This window comes from Mustelus asterias, chromosome 9, assembly GCF_964213995.1.
Source record: "Mustelus asterias chromosome 9, sMusAst1.hap1.1, whole genome shotgun sequence".
Taxonomy (NCBI): Eukaryota; Metazoa; Chordata; class Chondrichthyes; order Carcharhiniformes; family Triakidae; genus Mustelus; species Mustelus asterias.
Genome location: NC_135809.1, coordinates 110,159,415 through 110,178,281, shown reverse-complemented (window position 1 = coordinate 110,178,281; position 18,867 = coordinate 110,159,415). Strand labels below are relative to the sequence as shown.

Sequence of the window (18,867 nt, the reverse complement as noted above, 5' to 3'; positions counted from 1 at the left end):
CGGGGCCTCGGGCCCGGGGGCGGGGCCTGGTTGCCAGGTTTGCGTCTTGGGGCTCCTCCCTGGGGGCGGGGTCACGGGTCCGGGGGGCGGGGTCACGGGTCCGGGGGGCGGGGTCCAAGAAGTGGCTGATGAAATTCAACGTGGGCAAGTGCGAGGTCGTACACTTTGGAAAAAAGAATAGAGGCATGGACTATTTTCTAAACGGTGACAAAATTCATAATGCTAAAGTGCAAAGGGACTTGGGAGTCCTAGTCCAGGATTCTCTAAAGGTAAACTTGCAGGTTGAGTCCGTAATTAGGAAAGCAAATGTAATGTTGTCATTTATCTCAAGAGGCTTGGAATACAAAAGCAGGGATGTACTTCTGAGGCTTTATAAAGCACTGGTTAGGCCCCATTTGGAGTACTGTGAGCAATTTTGGGCCCCACACCTCAGGAAGGACATACTGGCACTGGAGCGGGTCCAGCGGAGATTCACACGGATGATCCCAGGAATGGTAGGCCTGACATACGATGAACGTCTGAGGATCGTGGGATTATATTCATTGGAGTTTAGGAGGTTGAGGGGAGATCTGATAGAAACTTACAAGATAATGAACGGCTTAGATAGGATGGACGTAGGGAAGTTGTTTCCATTAACAGGGGAGACTAGGACGCGGGGGCACAGCCTTAGAATAAAAGGGAGTCACTTTAGAACAGAGATGAGGAGAAATTTCTTCAGCCAGAGAGTGGTGGGTCTGTGGAATTCATTGCCACAGAGGGCTGTGGAGGCCGAGACGTTGAGCGTCTTCAAGACAGAAATTGATAAATTCTTGATTTCTCGAGGAATTAAGGGCTATGGGGAGAGAGCGGGTAAATGGAGTTGAAATCAACCATGATTGAATGGTGGAGTGGACTCGATGGGCCGAATGGCCTTACTTCCGCTCCTATGTCTTATGGTCTTATGGGTCACGGGTCCGGGGGGCGGGGTCACGGGTCCGGGGGGCGGGGTCTCGGGCCCGGAGGCGGGGCTCCCCTCTGGGGGCGGGGTCTCGGGGGCGGGGCCTGCCCGCTCCCGCTCCGCTCGGCGCTGGGCTGTGCCGCTGTGAAGCGGGCGGGGATGGAGCTGAGCCGGGTTGTCGAGCGGCTGGAGAGCGAGGACCAGGACTCGGTACTGGCCGCGCTGCAGCTTTATAACGCGGAGGTGAGTGTGAACCGAGCCCGGAGGCGGATGGGTGGAAGCGGGACAGGTTCCGGGATTGAGCTGGAGGCTGGTTCACCACCGGGAGAAATGTCAGAGCCCAGCCGGGCCCGAGCCTGCGGGCGGAGAGCGGGGATCCCAGCGTTAAACCCGCACCCGGCCCTGGCCCGGGGTTCATCAATAAACACCAGGCAGCTGGGAGCCCCGCCCCCCCCACAGGCCCCGCCCCCTCCTGTCAGGGTCTTGTTGGGGTCCATGTGGGTTTGGGTTGGAGTTTCCTGAGTGTCAGGCTGGGTGCAGTGGGGGAGATGTTTGGGGAGTGCAGGGTGGGGGCTGGGGTCCGACCTGGGTGTCTGCATGTATTGTCAGTGTTGGTATTTGATACTGGGCGCCCTCACAGCGCCAGGGACCCGGGTTCAATTCCTGGCTCGGGTCCCTGCCTGTGTGCACATTCTCCCCGTGTCTGCGTGGGTTTCCTCCGGTTTGCTCCCACAGTCGGAAAGACGTGCTTGTTAGATGCATTGGCCATGCTAAATTATCCCTCAGTGTACCCGAACAGGCACCGGAGTGTGGCAACTAGGAGATTTTCACAGTAACTTCATTGCAGCGTTAATGCAAGCCTACTTGTGACGTTAATGAATAAAACTCAAATCAATAGGTTCACCATTCTGGCTTCTGATAGCCCCGGACTGAATGCTGGTTTGAGTGTCAGGATTGGTAGCTTCCTCTGAATTACAGCTATGGGGTGGGTTGGTGTCCAGGAGGTAGGTACCATGGAACTCTGACAGAGGCGTCTCGGGCTCTGGAGGGGTTCCCAGCATGTGATGGAGAAGCCTGCAGTCTACTCTGTCTGTAATGCCGCTTTTGGTCACTGTTGTGTTGAGTCCTGGATAGATCTGGGGGATGGATTACTGATCAGTGTATTTTCACACATGCTGAAGCCACACACTGGTCTTCAGATTTGTATTGGGAGTGAGGGTGAGTGGAATATTTGTGCAGAGGTTGCCCCTCTGGGATTGAAACATGAGATTAATTTTAGCTGTTCCTGTGATCTCACGTTTGTTTTCCTTCAAACTTCCAGCTGCTCGCACAGTTATTCACTGTATGAACTTCAGGCAATAGCAACATTTTACTCTGCATTAAATCTCCAACCCAAAACATGACTACAGCTGCAAAATCAATAGAAAATACATTTCTCTCCCTGTTTAATGGGAGCAGACAGAGGTTTGAGTGAAGATTGGGAGGGTGCTTGCAAAGGTGGAGGGGGAAGAGGTTGGTATAGAGATTCCGAGGTAATTGGGGAGAGGTGTGGGTGTAGAGGGACGACTGGAAGTTCTGGTCTAATACTAGGAACCCAAAGGTTCAGATTCCATCCTGGCAAATTGTAAAATCAAATCCAACATATTTGGTAATCCCAGAAAAATAATGACCATGAATCTGTTGGACTATTTAAAAATCCAAATGGTTCATTAATGTCCTTCAATGAAGGAAACATGTTTCTGACACAGATTGATTTATATGATGCTCTTTTCATACCATTGAATCATAGAAAAGTTGCAGCATAAAAGGAAGCCATTGGGCTCATCTTGTCCATGCCAGCCCAAGGACACCCAGGTGCCCATTCTAATTCCCACCTTCCTGCACTCGGCCCATTGCTCTGTAGTTTACAGCACTTAAGGTGTAGATCCAGGTACTTTTTAAAAGAGATTAGGGTTTCTGCTTCCACTACGAACTTGGGCAGCGACTTCCAGACCACCCACCACCCTCTGCGTAAAATAAAGTTCTTCCTCGTGTTCCCTCTACACCTACTGCCACTTATCTTGAATCTGTGTCTCCTGGTTCTAGAATTCTCCACCAAGGCAAACAATTTTATCCTGTTTTAACCGTCGAAAGGCTCTGCTCTGGCCAGTGCCACTTTCTTGGACCTGGCAATGAATATGGTTCTGCAGAGTTGCTCACAAATGAGGGACAGAGGACCATCTAAGCATTGCTGGTTGATATAAGGTGGCAAAGTTTGAACATGAAGTATAACTTGGAAATATCTTCCTGGGCAGATACACATCAGCTCCTCATCCACCAATTAAAATCCTCATTTTCAAGCCCCCTCCACAGCCTTGTCTTTTTTCCCTAACACAAAAACAGAAAATGCTGGAAAATCTCAGCAGGTTTGACAGCATCTGTGGGTAGTGATTAGAGCCAACGTTTTGAGTCTGGGTGATCCTTCATCAGAGCTTTGAGACTTTCCAGCATTTTCTGTCCTTGTTTCCGATTCCAGCATCCGCAGTATTTTGCTTTTCTCTCATCGTTCCCTAGCTCTGTGATCCTTTTTGGCCTCACAACCTCAGAGATCTCTGCGCCCCTCTAATTCTGGCCTCTTACAATCCCTGATTTTAATTGCTTTACTCTTGGTGGCTGCACCTTCAGTTGCCTGAATCCTAGGCTCTGGAACTCCTTCTCTAAACTTCTTGACCATTCTCTCCTCCCTCCTGGTATGGCCCTGCTGATGAGCTGAATGGCCTCCTTCTCTACAGTCAGGACTCCATGAATCCTCCTTTAAGATGTTTCTTAAAACCATCTCTCTAACAGGTTTTTTGGTCACCAGTCCTAATATCTCCTCCTGCTGCTTGGTGTGAATTTTTAGTTGACAATACTCCTGTGAAGCACCTTAAAGCTACTTTGGAAATGTTCTTGCTCAGTACTAGCGATTAGATTTTCTTCAGGTGCTTGGCTTTCAATTGCTTTCCAAAGGTCTGAGGTTCAGAACTGAATCCATAGATCATAGCGTGTATTCCCTATGGTATGTGAGGTGCTGCGGCCCCTGTGCTGTTATTCTCAGTTCCAGTGAGGTGCTGGTAAATCTACATTACAACAGTCCTACTGAAACTGGTGTAATGTAGATTACATTAATCCCAATTGCCCACGTTTGGCCCATATCCCTCAAAGCCCATCTTACCCATGTAACTGTCTAAATGCTTTTTAAAAGACAAAATTGTACCCGCCTTTGCTACTGCATCTGGCAGCTTGTTCCAGACACTCAACACCTCTGTGTGAAAAACATTGCTCCTCTGGTCCCTTTTGTATCTCTCCCCTCTCACCTTAAACCTACGCCCCCTAGTTTTAGACTCCCCTACCTTTGGGAAACAATGTTGACTATCTAGCTGATCTATGCCCCTCATTATTTTATAGACCTCCATAAGATCACTCCTAAGCCTCCTATGCTCCAGGGAAAAAAGTCCCAGTCTATCCAGCCTCTCCTTGTAACTCTTTGTGGAGCCTGATGCCAGGAGAGTTAGGACAGGGATGTATTTTTTCCAGATTTCCACAATCTTTAACCTAGGCAGGATGAAAATAAAGAAGCATAGTACTTAGAGACACAACAACATATCCAAACTGATAACTGGGGAATGCAGTGGACCATGTACAGTCTTGTGAGTCATCCTGGAATCCTTATACCCATTCAAGTTGTGCATTTAAAATAAGTTGTGTTTTTATTCAACTATTTTTCAAGATGTGGGCATTGATGGCAAGGCTGGCATTTATTGCCCAACCCTAGTTGACCCGCTAAGTGAAGTGAGCCGCCTTTTTGAACCACCGGTTCCTTGCTAGGCCACCTCGAAGATCAGCTAGCAGTCACCCCCGGTTGTGTGGGTCTGTGCTCTCATACAGGCCCAGTTTGGGTAAATATGGCAAGGTGGCACAGTGGTTAGCACCACTGCCTCACAGCGCCAGGGACCCAGGTTCAATTCCGGCCTCAGGTGACTATCTGTGTGGAGTCTGCACATTCTCCCCATGTCTGCGTGGGTTTCCTCTGGGTGCTCCGGTTTCCTCCCGCATTCCATAGGTGTGCAGGTTAGGTAGATTGGCTATGCTAAATTGCCCCTTAGTGTCCCAAGCTGTAGAATAGGGGGGGTTAGCGGGGTAAATACTTGGGGTTACGGGGAATAGGTCTGGGTGGGATTGCCCCTTAGTTTCAGGTGGATTACGTGGGGTTACGAGGATGGGGCCTGGGTGGGATTATTGTCAGTGCAGACTCGATGGGCCAAATGGCCTCCTTTTGCACTGTAGGGATTCTCTGATTCTTCTATGATTTCCTTTCCGAAGGGGCATTAGGGAATCAGATAGGTTTTTATGATAAACTGACGGCTTCATGGTCATTGTCCTTGGGCCGGCTTTATTTTGGGGTGAAGAGGGTTGTGGCTGATGTCATTCCCCCTGCCCTCTGCCCCCGCCCGTCCTCTGCCCCCGCCCGTCCTCTGCCCCCGCCCGTCCTCTGCCCCCGCCCGTCCTCTGCCCCCGCCCGTCCTCTGCCCCCGCCCGTCCTCTGCCCCCGCCCGTCCTCTGCCCCCGCCCGTCCTCTGCCCCCGCCCGTCCTCTGCCCCCGCCCGTCCTCTGCCCCCGCCCGTCCTCTGCCCCCGCCCGTCCTCTGCCCCCGCCCGTCCTCTGCCCCCGCCCGTCCTCTGCCCCCGCCCGTCCTCTGCCCCCGCCCGCCCTCTGCCCCCGCCCACCCTCTGCCCCCGCCCGTCCTCTGCCCCCGCCCGTCCTCTGCCCCCGCCCGTCCTCTGCCCCCGCCCGTCCTCTGCCCCCGCCCGTCCTCTGCCCCCGCCCGTCCTCTGCCCCGCCCGTCCTCTGCCCCCGCCCGCCCTCTGCCCCGGCCCGCCCTCTGCCCCCGCCCACACTTCACTCCTTTGATTTGCTCCTGCCTAATATTGAAATCTGACCAGAACAAAACTGCAAACTTGAATTTTTCAACACTTCACATTTGAATTTTCAGAGGAAGTTCATTTATAATCCAAAAGCAAAAAATTGCTGGAAATCTGAAATCTTACCAAAACAATCTGGGAAAGCTCAGCAGGTGAGGCCGCGGAGAGAGAAACAGAGCTGCTGTTTCAGATCAGGACCTTTCATCAGAACTGAAGAAAGATAGAAATGTATGAGTTTTTGAGACGGTTCAAGGGGGGAGTAGCAAAAAAACCCCCCAAAAAAGTAAAATACTGCAGACTCTGGGAACCTGAATTAAAAACAAAAAATGCTGCAACAACTCAGCAGGGCCGAGAGAGAGAGAAACAGAGTTAACGTTTCAGGTACTTGTGACTTCTTTCAAAGAGAGGGTGATGTGATGGATTTTACAGTGTTTAAGAGAGGGTAGAGCAGGTGGTGCGAAGGTCAGGAATAGGTGGGAGCGCAGGAGAGACTTGACAAAGATGTCATGGAACACAAGACAAAGGGAGTGTAAACAAAAACAAAAGTGGTGGCACAGTGGTTTAGCACTGCTGCCTCACAGCGTCAGGGACCCGGGTTCGATTCCCAGCTTGGGTCACTGTCTGTGCGCAGTCTGCACGTGTCTGCATGAGTTTCCTCCGGGTGCTCCGGTTTCCTCCTACAGTCCGAAAGACATGCTGCTTGGGTGCATTGGCCATGCTAAATTCTCCCTCAGTGTATCCAAACAGGCGCTGAAGTGTGGCGACAAGGGGATTTTTATAGTAACTTCATTGCAGTGTTAATCTAAGTCTACTTGTGACACTAATAAATAAACTTAAACTTAACTTAGGTGTGTGGCAGGGTGGAAGTCAGGAGAGATTAAATGTCAAAAGGTTACATGGTGCAAAAGCCAAAGAGAGTGGCAATGGGTTTGGAAAATAAACGAAAGATGTCCAGATGAGGTGTGAATGGCCTTCATTGTTTCTTTTGTAGTTCTGATGATAGGTCACCTTAACCTGAAATGTCATCTCTGTGTCTCCACAGATGCTGCCTGACCTCCTGAGCTTTTCCAGTATTTTTTTGTTTTTTATTTCTACCCCGGCTGTTAGTAAATGTTGGAACTGATCTGCGGTGTTCCTGCTCTGACTGTTACTCTGTGACCCTGTCCTCCAGCAGGGAAACTCTTTGTCATTGTATCTCTGAGGATGTGTCTCAGAGGGTTGTGGATCTTTGGAATTCTATATCGCACAGAGTTGTGGATGCTCAGTCGTTGAGTATATCCAATACAGGGACCAACATATTTTTGCTATTGAGGGAAATGGGGTCTGTGTGGGAAAGTATAGCTGTGGTATAAGATTTGCCTTAACCCTGTTCTATTGCTGAACAGGTGTGAGGGGCCAAATGGTTTACTCCTAATCCTCCTCCTTGTGTTCTTATTTGATTTGGCATTCGCTCCAGCCCCTACAGGACGTTGAAGGTGGGGATGTGATTGTATGGTATTGATTGCCAAAGGGAGGTGAGACCCTCTCTTGTGAGAAGTGGTCATTGCCTGGTGCGACTGTTACTTCCCACCCATTAACCCAAGCCTGAACATTGTCGAGGTAAAGTTCCTTACTAACAATCTATGGGCAAGAAGACCTGTTATTTCACTTGCCATTGACTTTTATTCATAGCTGAATCATTTCATACAATGAAATGTATGTACATTTCATACAATACAAGGCGATGGCCTAGTGCTGTTATCGCTAGACTATTAATCCAGAAACTCAAATAATGTTCTGGGGACCGGGTTCGAATCCAGCCATGGCAGATGATGGAATTTGAATTCAATAAAAAAAAACCTGGAATTAAGAATCTACTGGTGACCGTGAAACCATTGTCGATTGTCGGAAAAACCCATCTGGCTCATTAATGTCCTTTAGGAAAGGAAATCTGCCGTCCTTGCCTGTCTGGCCTACATGTGACTCCAGATCCACAGCAATGTGGTTGTCTCTTAAATGCCCTCTGAAATGGCCGAGCAAGCCATTCATTTCAAGGGCAACTCGGGATGGGTAATAAATGCTGGCCAGTCAGCGATGTCCATGTCCCACGAATGAATTTTTAAAAAATCCTTAATTCTGACTGGAAATGAACAAAGTACCGAATGGTTTGTGAACCAGGTCAACATTGATTGGACAATGGAGCTGCAATCTTCTCAGCATGTTCACCTGTACATTCAATTCTGTTCATCATTTATTAGTATTTTTGTAGAAGTAATCACAAGAAGTTGTTTCTGCTCCATTGCAATTTCTATTTCTCATTCATCTCTTTCAGAATTCCCAACGTTTCCTGTTTGATGCGGAGGACAGAGAGTTAAGACAGGTAAGGTGTTGAAGAGAGCGGGGACAGTGGGATGGTTGGGAGGGCAAAGGGACGGGACAGGCAGAGGCACAGGGGAATGGAGAGAGACGGGGATAGGAGGAGGGTTCAGAGGGATAGGGGTGCAGAGAGATGGGGACAGTGTCACGAGACGGCAGAGGACTGAGGGAGATGCGGTGGCTGGGGAGTTTTGTACAATTAGGATTACTGCGACAGTTTAGAAAAAAAAGAGTAATTGTGAGGCCCATGCGGAGTTGTTTCAAAGATGATGAACAGCTTTTATTGAAGTTCATAATCCACAGGATCCCAAAGCAAATTGAAGATAATATCAGACAGCTTCTCCCTTCAGGCTTCACCATGGGTGCCTCATTAATATTTCAGTATCCTTTACAGCAGAACTCTGGTTAGGGAAGTTGGTTCTCAATGGAAGCAACAAGGCAAGCTTTGAAATCTAGTCATTTGCGTATTCTGTCCAACTTTTCCCCACCAGCAGAGACGCAATAAGCCTCCACTTTTGTCCATTTAAACAGTCACATTTTCACAGTGGCCTTTCGGTGAGTTTTTGTACCTTTTCAGAGAATAGTGAGATTAATTTGAAGATGTTTTATTTTTTGTCAGTCTGCTAACTGTTTAGAGTGCTGGTGATATGCTCAGGGAAATTGGTTTGAAGGAGGGCGTGTGCTCGGGACAACATCACTGGCCAGAAAAGGCTTGTCAATCGTCAGTTTAACCGAGCTTGTCTCTTCAAATCCCTCACTGTTAGTCAGGTATCCACGTACGATCCAGCCCCAGTTACAACACTTGCTGTTTAAAGGTACAGTATTCTGGACGTCAGCGTTTTGCCTTCATTTAGTACTACAACATGATGGCTTACTCTCCAAAACAAGTTCACTCAGCCAAGATCATCATTAGTCAAACCAACACCATGAATGATTGGGTGAGGGGAGAGACTTCCAGCTGGTTTCCTGTTTTAATATATTAAACGAGAAGCAAGTGAAAAGAAAATAAAAAGCAGAGAAAAGATTGTCATGATAATGGCCACAAATGGGAACAGCTTCCCCCAACATTCTCAACCCCTATCCCTGTCATCCCACATCCTCAAACCCGGCTACTGTATTTATAATCCCTCAAGCCAACCAACTCCCCTCTCCCCAATCCCGCTATCTTTCTACCTACCCTATTCCCAATCCCCCAAACCCCAAAAACCTACACTCTGTCCAATCCCTCAACTCCATGGACTCACCCTCTCCCCATTCCCTCAATCCTATCAACCCACCTTTTTCTCAATCCCTGAACCCCATCAATCCATCCTCTCTCCAATCCCTCAACCCCATCGATCCACTCTCTGCCAATTCCCTCAACCCTATCGACTCAAACTCTCCCAAACTCTTCAACTTCATTGACTCAACCTCTGCCCAATCTCTCAACCCCATCGACTCAACGTCTCCCCCAATCTCTCAACCCCATCGACTCAACCTCTCCCCAACCCCTCAACCCCATCGACTCAACCTCTCTCCAACCCCTCAGCTCAATTCACCCGCCCTTTCCCCAATCCCTCAACCCAACTCACCCATCCTCTCCCCAATTCCTCAACACCATTGATCTACCCTCTCTCCAATCCCTCGATCCATCGATATACCAGTTCTCTCATCTCTCATCCCTCATTCCCGTCGATTCACCGGTTCTCCAATCCCTCAATCCCATTTACTCACCCTCTCGCCAATTCCTCAAGCCCATCGACCCACCCTTTCCCCAATCCCTCAGCCCAACTGACCCCCCTCCTCCCCATCCCTCAACCTTTCCACCCACTCTCTCCCCAATCCCTGAACCCTATAGACTCACCCTCTCCCCAATCCCTCAACTCAATTGACCTGCCCACTCCCCACTCCCTCAGTGCCATCGACCTTTCCTGTCTCCAATCCCTCAACCCCATCAACCCACCTCTCCTTGACTTCTCAACCCCATCGACCCACCCTCTCCCCAATCCCTTATTGCATTTAATACCGATCAGTTCATTGGCAGGTTAGAGGGATTTCTTTCAAAGAACAATATAAGTTTTATAAGTAAATGAGATGCAATGTATATCAAGTTTGGCAAGCTTGGGAGGAACTGGTGACAATGGACCGATGGTTCCCAAAGTTGTCCACCAGTGGGGGTTTTCCTCACCTCTTGTCCACACCTGTTGTAGACTCATTGATAGTGATTGTTCTCTGTGATTAGTCAACAACTCCATTATCATTGATTCATGTTGAAAATGTCAGTTGTCGAAAACCTTCTACAAGTCTGTAAGTCATTAGCTGGTGTAAGAGATGGTCGCAACAATAGCAAAGAAGGTGTTTAGAGACACGAGGCAAGACTAGAATGCTAAATGAGTTCTTTGCACCAGTGTTTACTAAGGAAGAGCATGCTGACAAAATATTGGTAGATGCGGAGGTGGTAAAGGTAATGGATAGGGTGAAAATTGATAGGTAGCATGTACTGGAAAGGCCAGCTGTGCTTAAAGTGAATATGTCACCTGGTCCAGGTGGCTGGCATCCCATGTCACTAAGAGTGAAGATAGTGGAAAGGCTTGCTGTAATCTGCTTCGCTACATGTGGGAGAGATGCCAGAGGATTGGTGAGTGGCAAATGTGACACTGTTATTATTGCAATAGAGCATATGCTCGCAGAATGGGCAGGCAAGGGGCAGGTGGGATTTAGTACAGTGAGAGTGATGTAGTGCAATTATTGCAGGGGCAGATGGACCTAAGGGTTCTGTTGCATGAATCTTTGAAGCTGGACGGTCATACTGAAAGAGTTGTTACGGGGAGCTGGCGCTTCATGGATCGAGTTTTTGAGTGTAAAAATAGAAACGTTATTCTGAACCCCAGTGAAGGGTAGACTACATTTAGAGTATTGTGTCCACTTCTGGTCACTACCATATTGGAAGGTTGTGAGGATCCTGAGATGTGACAGAGGAGATTTTTCAGAATGGCTCCAGGGATGAAGGATTTTACCTACAAGATTATGTTGGAAAGGTGGGAGTTATTCTTCTTATAACTAAGGAGATCGAGGGGAGATTTGATACAGGTGTACAAGATTATCACAGGCTTAGATAAGGTAGGCAAAAAAGAAGCTGTTCCCATTAGTTAATGTTACAAGGGCACATTTTTAAGGCTTTGAGCAAGAGATGCAGAGGGGAGGAGGGTGATAACTTACTTATGCATTTTTTTTCCCCTGAAACTCACTGCCTACAAGGGTGGTGGAAGCAGAGATGATGATTTCAAAAGAAATTTGATAAGCATTTGAGTGAAATAAACCTAGAGGGCTCTGGGAATAGAGCAGGGGAATGAGATGAACTGAATGAACTGTGCTTACAGAGGGCTGGCATGTACTCATTGGGCCGAATGGCCTCCTTATGTGTTGTATTGACTCTTTGGCAACCAGGATAGCAAAAGACAAACTGGTAAACATTGGTCTTTAATTCATTCAGGAATTGTTCAGTTCTCTCCGTTCCAATCTTTCGCTTCTTTACTCTCGTTAATCCAGCCCTATTCGAATATTCTCTTCCTCCCTTCTGAGTCTCCAACTCAAACTTAAAAGTTGCAGATCTGCTCACCTCTCCCAGTTCCCAGTCTCCGTCCATCACAGGGCTTTAACACCCAAACTTAGCAACTGTTGATGGCTGTTCCCTGATTTATCTCCCTGATCCTTCTCTACCTAGCTTTTAAATCTAAGCTTCTCTGCAAAATAAAGGCTCCTTACAGGATTGAGTAGCTCTTGGCAAATGTGGCAGCTCACTGATCCCTGAACAAGTGCTTCACACTGGGTCATTTATTCCAAGGTCAGATACACAGACATTGGACAGCACCTTCCAGGAATGTACCATGTTCTCCTTCAGAGAGTCAAATAAATTAGATTTACAAGAAGATTCGCACTGGCCCGTCGCTCAACAAATCACAAACAACAGAACTGAGCTCACGTAAAGGGCAACAGAGGCAGGAAAGGAGCAATTCAGTAGTGAGTATTGTGTGTCACTGATTCTACAGTGAGTGCAGTTTACTCCTGGTTCCAGTGAATCCAGTGTCAGCGCCCCCACAGGGCGGCACGGTGGCACAGTGGTTAGCACTGCTGCCTCACAGCTCCCGGGACCCAGGTTCGATTCCCGGCTTGGGTCACTGTCTTTGTGGAGTTTGCACGTTCTCCCTGTGTCTGCGTGGGTTTCCTCCGGGTGCTCTGGTTTTCTCCCACAGTCTGAAAGACGTGCTGGTTAGGCTGCATTGACCCGAACAGGTGCCAGAGTGTGGCGACCAGGAGATTTTCACAGTAACTTCATTGCAGTGTTAATGTAAGCCGACTTGTGACTAATAAATAAACTTTAGCTGATCTGCCAGGCTTCACCCTGGAGAGTCTTTCACCGACACTGGAACACTCCAGCTTCCTCTGGTTGTGTATTTGCAAATCTCTCTCCCAAGTTAGTGATGTCCCAGTCCAGAGGACTGCAAGCTGGGAAACAGTGTTTGACTTCTGGCTTGGATTGAAGGATCAGAGCCTTGGTTCTCTTGGGTCCATTGGGAGAATTACTGTGCCCACCTAAAGAACCCTCAGCAATGCTTCCTTTCCCAGCCTTTAGCCCTGATCCTCAGGTATCATAGAAATCATAGAAACCCGACAGTACAGAAAGAGGCCATTCGGCCCATCGAGTCTGCACCGACCACAATCCCACCCAGGCCCTATCCCCATATCCCTACATATTTTACCCACTAATCCCTCTAATCTACGCATCCCAGGACACTAAGGGCAATTTTAGCATGGCCAATCAACCTAACCCGCACATCTTTGGACTGTGGGAGGAAACCGGAGCACCCGGAGGAAACCCATGCAGACACGAGGAGAATGTGCAAACTCCACACAGACAGTGACCCAAGCCGGGAATCGAACCCAGGTCCCTGGAGCTGTGAAGCAGCAGTGCTAACCACTGTGCTACCGTGCCGCTACCGTACCGTATCTGGAACTAGTTCAGGGTTTGATTTGATTTGATTTGTATTGGGATACAGTGAAAAGTATTGTTTCTTGGGTGCTATACCGACAAAAACATACCACTCATAGACTACACAGGGGAGAAGGAAAGGATAGGATGCAGAATATAATGTTACAGTCATAGCTGAGGTGTAGAGAAAGATCAGTTGAATAGGTTGATTAGGTTGATTGGCCATGCTAAATTAACCCTCTTGTCAGGGTGATTAGCAGGGTAAATGTAAGGGGTTGGGGGAATAGGGTCTGGGTGGGATTGTGGTTGGTGCAGACTCGATGGGCTGAATGGTCTCCTTCTGCACTGTAGGGATTCCATGAATATATGGTAGGTTCATTCAAAAGTCTGATGGCAGCAGAGAAAAAGCTGTTCTTGAGTCAGTTGGTAGGTGATCTCAGTCTTTTGTATCTTTTTCTCGACTGAAGAAGGTGGAAGAGAGAATGTCCGGGGTGCGTGGGGGTCCTTAATTATGCTGGCTGCTTTGCCGAGGCAGCGGGAAGTGTAGACAGAGTCAATGGATGATGGGTTAATTGCATTGAATCCTCTGGAATACCAGGGGATTTATCTTTGGCTCCTTGTACGTCTACACAGTAACACTGTCGAGGCAGCTTGATCTGTTAATGATTGCCTTTCAACAGCAACGGAGCAGTGAAATATCATTCACTCTTAATAGGTTCAGAGTAAATAAGCTGATGTGGAGTGAATCAGGATTGGAATATCTGATGGTGAACAGATGGATATTTGCCTTTCTCTGGCACATCACAAATAGGAAAAACCTGCGTTTTGACATTAATCTCCACCTTGCGACATATAGTCAGGCATCTCGGAGGCATTATAGACAATCTCTGCTGCTGGTAACATTTACAACAGAGCTAATAGATTACATCTTGAAGGAATTGACATAGATAGATATAAAGAAAGATTTACATTTATATAGCACCTTTCACCTCCTCAGGAGGGGCTGACGTTCTTTAAAACTAATGAAGCAGTTTTTTGAAGTGTCACCGCTGTTGTAATGAAGGAAACACAGCAGCCAAAGCAAGCTCCCACAAACAGCAATGTGATAATAACCAGATCATGTGCTTTTTCTGATGTTGGTAGAGATATAACTGTTGACCAAGACACTGGGGGGAACTCCCTAGCTGCTCCACAAATAGTGCATTTGGATCTTTTATGTCCAGACTCACCCTGGAAGTCGTCCCCTCTGACAGCACAGCAGCCCCTCATCCTGCCCTCTCAACAATGCAGCACCCCCTCAGTACTGTCCCCCCAACAATGCAACATTCCTTCAGCGATGCCCCTCCGATAGTGCAGGACTTCCTCAGTACAGCCCCTCCGGCAGTACAGGGTCCCTCAACTCCAGTCCCTCCGACAGTGCAGTGCTCCCTCAGTATTGATGCTCAGTGCAGCGCTCCCTCAGTACTGATGCTCGGACAGTGCAGCGCTCCCTCAGTACTGATGCTCAGACAGTGCAGTGCTCCCTCAGTACTGATGCTCAGACAGTGCAGTGCTCCCTCAGTACTGATGCTCGGACAGTGCAGCGCTCCCTCAGTACTGATGCTCAGACAGTGCAGTGCTCCCTCAGTACTGATGCTCAGACAGTGCAGTGCTCCCTCAGTACTGATGCTCAGACAGTGCAGTGCTCCCTCAGTACTGATGCTCAGACAGTGAGATGTTCCCTCAGGACAAACCATCTCTGAATTTGTCATTCTCTCCCCATCCTCTCCTCCCCACTCCTCAAACCTGTCCCCTGACTCATCAACAGGACTTGACTGTTCTCTAAAGCTATTTAACCATAATAGGCTTCACCTTGTTCATAATAGGCTGACCTCGTGTTGGAGAAGTTGACCTCGCAGTAGAGAAAACATGTAGAAAGCGGATGCCCCTGCCAATTAATCCCCTCCCCACAAATGTATAATCCCTCTATCTAAATCATCTCCCAATATACATCTCCCCTAATCAATCCCCTTCCATGGGCAGCACGGTGCTAGAGTGGCTAGCACTGCTGTTTCACAGCATTAGGGACCTGGGTTCAATTCCAGCCTCGGGTTACTGTCTGTGTGGAGTTTGTGCGTTCTCCCCGTGTCTGCATGGATTCCTCCGGGTGCTCTAGCTTCCTCCCATAATCCAAAGGTGTGCGGGTTAGGTTGATTGGCCATGCTAAATTGCCCCTTAGTGTCAGGGGGACTAACAGCGTAAATACGTGGGGTTACGGGGATAGGGCCTGGGTGGGATTGTTGTTGGTGGAGGCTCGATGGGCTGAATGGCCTCCTTCTGCACTGCAGGGATTCTATTATAGCATCTGCTCCCCCACAGATGATAGAAGAAACATTTCTCACTGAAATGATGAGAAAGGATTGGGATAGTCTCTGGATGTGAGTGATTGAAGATCGGAGAAGCTGGAACTCGGTTACTGGGTGGTGTGATCCATTGCTCCGACAACATCTTTCTGAATGCTGAATATCAATTGATTTTGGAGCTGACTGTCTGGACAGTGCCTCCCTGGGAGCTGTACCGCCTCCAGGCTCGCTCTGATCAAACACACAAACCCCAACATCTCCACTGGCTGAGAGTCAAATTTTATAGCTTCAGAGTTTCTTCACCAGTGACCACCCCCCCCCTCCACACTCAACCACCGTGGTTATCTTCCGCTCCACCACCCCTTCCGCCACCATTTCCTGCTATCCCTCCACAGTTACGTTCGGCCACTTCTGATTATATTGCAGCGTTGAATCTGTATGTAAGGCTGAAAAGTAAGCTGGGAACCACAAACACAGCAATCTGAACAAAATGAGAGGTTATTTGGAACAGGAGGAGGCCATTCAGCCCCTCAGGCCCATTACACAGAAACATATTATATTTTCAAGAAGGAGTTACATAAGAACATAAGAAATAGGAGCAGGAGTAGGCCATCTGGCCCTACGAGCCTGCCCCGCCATTCAACAAGATCATGGCTGATCTGAAGCGAATCAGTTCCACTTACCCGCCTGCTCCCCATAACCCCTAATTCCCTTATCGATCAGAAAACTATCTATCCGTGATTTAAACATATTCAACGAGGAAGCCTCCACCACTTCAATGGGCAGAGAATTCCAGAGATTCACTACCCTCTGAGAGAAGAAGTTCCCCCTCAACTCTGTTCTGAACCGGCCCCCCCTTATTTTGAGGCTGTGCCCTCTGGTTCTGGTTTCCCTTCATCAGTTAGATGTAGCTCTTGTGGGCTAAAGGGATCAAATGTTATGGGAGAAAGAGGGGACAGGTTGCTGAGTTGGATGATCCGCCATGATAATAATGAATGGTGCAGCAGGCTCGAAGGGCCAAATGAACTACTGCTGCTCCTATTTTTCTATCAGGTGAGTGATGGGCAGCGCTCCGAAAGCTCATGCTATCAAATAAACCTGTTGGACTTTAACCTGGTATTGTGAGACTTCTTACTGTGCTCATCCCAGTCCAACGCTGGCATCTCCACCTCATGCCAATCAGTTAGGTCATGGCTGGTCTGTATCCTTTCCTCCATATTCTTTAACAAGCATGGTCAACATTGAGCAAAACATCTGTCGAACTGGAAAGCTCTGACTGAATCCCAGGGCCTGGTGTTTTCTGGGGATAAGGTTCCAGATTTCCACTCTCCTTTGGGTGAAACCCTTACATCACCCTGAACTGCCTGGTTGTAATTTTCAAATTTCATCCCCACCTTCTGGATACCCTCCAACAACCCCCGTGGTCATTTTAATCAGCTCACTCGTCATTATTGTGAGAATTAATGAGGATTCTCCATCTTTCCTGAGGTAAATTCCACACAGCCTCAGTATTGAGGATGGGGAGGAATACACAACTTTATGTTCAGAAGCTTGCTCCACTGTGTGTCTGCTTTGAGAACAGCAACATATTTTGTTTACATCTGCTGACGGGTCCGTGGAGAGAGAGAGAGACAGAGTTGTTTGTTGTGAACCTATTTCTGGCTGCAGGCTCTCAGGAGTTCCCATCCATTTCTAACCTGTTTGTGTGATGTCAGGTACAGTGGCACCTGGACTCGATATAATCTGTTTTGTGGGAGAGGGACTGTCAGGTACAGCTGTAATAATGTGTGTTAATTCAATAACATCTCCCTACGTTCGCACAACTACCTTCACTGAGCTCCTGCTGTCACTGAACCTCCCACAGAAATACAGGTCGACACTTTGTCAGTACGATTCCAGTTCCAATTAACTTGTTAATTGTTAGGCACCGGAATCAGAGGAACTGGATCAAACAAAGCTCCTCCGTATAAACCAGCGTTAGCTCAGATTTGACAGCAACGTTCCTTTGACAACATCTTATAAACTTCCAACCTCTATCACTTAGAATGTATGGATTTGATTTATTATTTGGGATACAGTGAAAAATATTGTTTCTTGTGCGCTATGCAGACAGAACATATCGTTCATAGACGACATATGGGAGAAGGAAAGGACAAGGTGCAGAATATAATGTTGCAGTTACAGGTAGGGTGAAGAGAAAGATCAGCTTAATACATGATAGCACCATACAAAAGTCTGATGACAGCAGGGAAGAAGCTGTTCTCGAGTCGGTTGGGATGTGTTTCCAGACTTTTGTAACTTTTTCCCGACAGAAGAAGGTGGAAGAGAAAATGTCCGGGGTGGGTGGGATTCTTAATTATGCCGGCTGCTTTCCCGTGGCAGCGGGAAGTGTGGACGGAATCAATGGATAGGAGGCTGGTTTGTGTGACGGACTGGGCTATGCTCACAACCCTTTGTAGTTTCTTGCGGTCTTGGTCAGAGGAGCCACACACACACACACGCCACAGCAGCCTCGGGGGCCAAGTGGCCTACTGCTCCTATTTCATATGTTTATATAACACTGCTAAATTCCTCTCCAAATGATACACCATCCTGACTTGGAAATATATTGCTGTTCCGTCACTGTTGCTGGGTCAAAATCCTGGAAATGTCTCACTAACAGCACTGTGGGTGTACCTACACCAAATAGACTGTAGCGGTTCAAGAAGGTGGCTCAGCCTCATCTGTGGGGAATCTAAAGATGCCCAATAAATGCTCGCCTTGCTGAAGAAATAGAAAATGGGAATTGGACAGATAATTCTTTGCAGGGTTCTGGGGACGAGTTAGGAGTTGGATAGCTCTTTTAAAGAACTGACACAGGAATGATGGACTAAATGTCACCCCCTGGGATGCACAATTGGACCATTCTAAGAATGAAGAGATTTGGGTTAAATGTTTTTACAGCAAGAATGCTTTCTCAAAGGGAAAACAGAAGTAGAGGCGGAAAGACTGTTGATACAGGAATTAGATAAGGATTGGAAAGGCAAATGTTTAAATAGATGCAGGAAAAGGGAATTGGGAGTTAGAATCATAGAATCCTACAGTGCAGAAGAAGGCCATTCGGCCCATCAAGTCTAAACCGACCACAATCCCACCCAGGCCCTACCCCCATAACCCCACGCATTCACCTTAGCTAGTCCCCCTGACACTAAGGGGCAATTTAGCATGGCCAATCCACCTAACCCACACATCTTTGGACCAGAACAGGTGCGATGGGCTGATTGGCCTCTTGCCCTGCTGTATTTTGTGAATCTGAGGTGTGACAAAGCATCTCAATTTTAATCC

General features: G+C 48.0%; 1 protein-coding gene across 2 annotated transcripts in view; it reads left to right on the top strand.

Moving 5' to 3' along the window:
• Positions 1 to 1,018: 1,018 nt before the first annotated feature.
• LOC144498915 (chaperone Ric-8A-like) overlaps positions 1,019 to 18,867 on the top strand; it is a 43,627-nt gene continuing 25,778 nt past the window's right edge. Inside the window, exons 1-2 of one of the 2 annotated variants that reach the window (XM_078220815.1) lie at positions 1,019 to 1,180; positions 8,189 to 8,236. In XM_078220815.1, coding sequence (XP_078076941.1) covers positions 1,097 to 1,180; positions 8,189 to 8,236 — 132 coding nt within the window. In that variant the 5' untranslated portion in view covers positions 1,019 to 1,096. The remainder of the gene's footprint in view (positions 1,181 to 8,188; positions 8,237 to 18,867) is intronic. The other variant, XM_078220816.1, reaches the window with a different exon arrangement.